Raw genomic sequence first — 1,339 nt, 5'->3', positions numbered from 1 at the left:
TGTGTGTGTGTGTGTGTGTGTGTGTGTGTGTAGTATACAATACAAATATATATCATCGCGCGCGAGCATTACAAAATTTTAATTATTTATTAAAATTTAATTAAATCATGTAGGATAAAAAAATATCAATCTACACTATACTTAATGACTTATTTTTATAGACAAATTATTAAAAGAGAGGGAGAGAGAGAGAGAGAGAGGTGTGCAATTCAACTTCTTATATCATTTATAATTCTTTGAAAAAAATGCTTATTATATAGTTCTTATACAATATTCTATTTATAAATCCTCCATAAAATATGTTGCAGAAATAATACAATTCTCAGTTACGATTCTTTATAATACATAGCACAACTATTTTATTAATGTCAGGAAAATACATATATAATACAAGCAAGTATATATAATATATACTAATTAGATTTTAGGGCTATTTGTCTATTAAATATAATTCATAACATATAAAAAAGCTATGAATGTAATAAAAAGCACTTTTTAATAAAGTAAAACTATTTCTACCGAATAAAAACCGAGATTTACCTGTATAATCACCGAATGGAGGGCTGCCATAGCGGCGAACAGAAGTATAGAAAGATTACTGCGATTTCCCGACATGACCGCACTGAGTTTGAATATGAACGAAACTGGACCAGTTTCCACTGTGAGGCCGTGCTAGGTATACGAGACATTATGTCACATAGGGAAAGAGAAAGTCTAAACCACGCGTAATACGAGAAGTTAAACCCCTTCCATTATCACCCTAAGAACGCATCGTCCTCGACTAATTGCACATGACGAAACGTAAATTTGAACAAACCATAGGCTGTCGACCGTTGGAATTGTGTCGAGATTGATGCAACTCGGTGCAATATACAAAATGGCGTAAAAAGTTGTCTTACATTTTTTCTTTTTGTAACAAAATATTAATGTCAAACAAGTCTGTAGAATATAGAAAGGAAAAGCAAACAAATTTTATATTTCGAAAAAACGAAATCTTTACGTTATTACAAAATTATGTATTTTAGCAAGGTAAGAAAAGCTACTTATAATAATAATTTAAATAATTAGTAACATGCAGTTACAGTTCTTTTTGTTTTAAGGACTATTAGGACTAAAGGAAAAGATTGATTTACGTTTTTACATGTCACACAGTTTTATTTAAAAGATAGAAAGTATTAAGCTGGAAACATATAGAAAAACGTAAGGCAGTAAGATGTAAGCAGTAAGCGAATCGGTCAACAATAGAAAAGACAGTAAAGGCCATGGTACACAAAAAAATTCAAGTAAAACGTAAACAATAAGCGAATTAGCCAATCACAGAAAAGACCGTAAGGCCATA

General features: G+C 30.6%; 1 protein-coding gene across 1 annotated transcript in view; it reads right to left on the bottom strand.

Moving 5' to 3' along the window:
• LOC108775570 (uncharacterized) overlaps nt 1-717 on the bottom strand; it is a 3,907-nt gene extending 3,190 nt beyond the window's left edge. Inside the window, exon 1 of the mRNA XM_018541984.1 lies at nt 541-717. Coding sequence (XP_018397486.1) covers nt 541-615 — 75 coding nt within the window. The 5' untranslated portion in view covers nt 616-717. The remainder of the gene's footprint in view (nt 1-540) is intronic.
• Between the last annotated feature and the right edge of the window lie 622 nt (nt 718-1,339).

Source organism: Cyphomyrmex costatus, unplaced genomic scaffold, assembly GCF_001594065.2.
Source record: "Cyphomyrmex costatus isolate MS0001 unplaced genomic scaffold, Ccosl1.0 scaffold300, whole genome shotgun sequence".
Lineage (NCBI taxonomy): Eukaryota > Metazoa > Arthropoda > Insecta > Hymenoptera > Formicidae > Cyphomyrmex > Cyphomyrmex costatus.
Note: the sequence above shows the minus strand (reverse complement) of the source record. Positions and strands in the feature narration are given on the sequence as shown.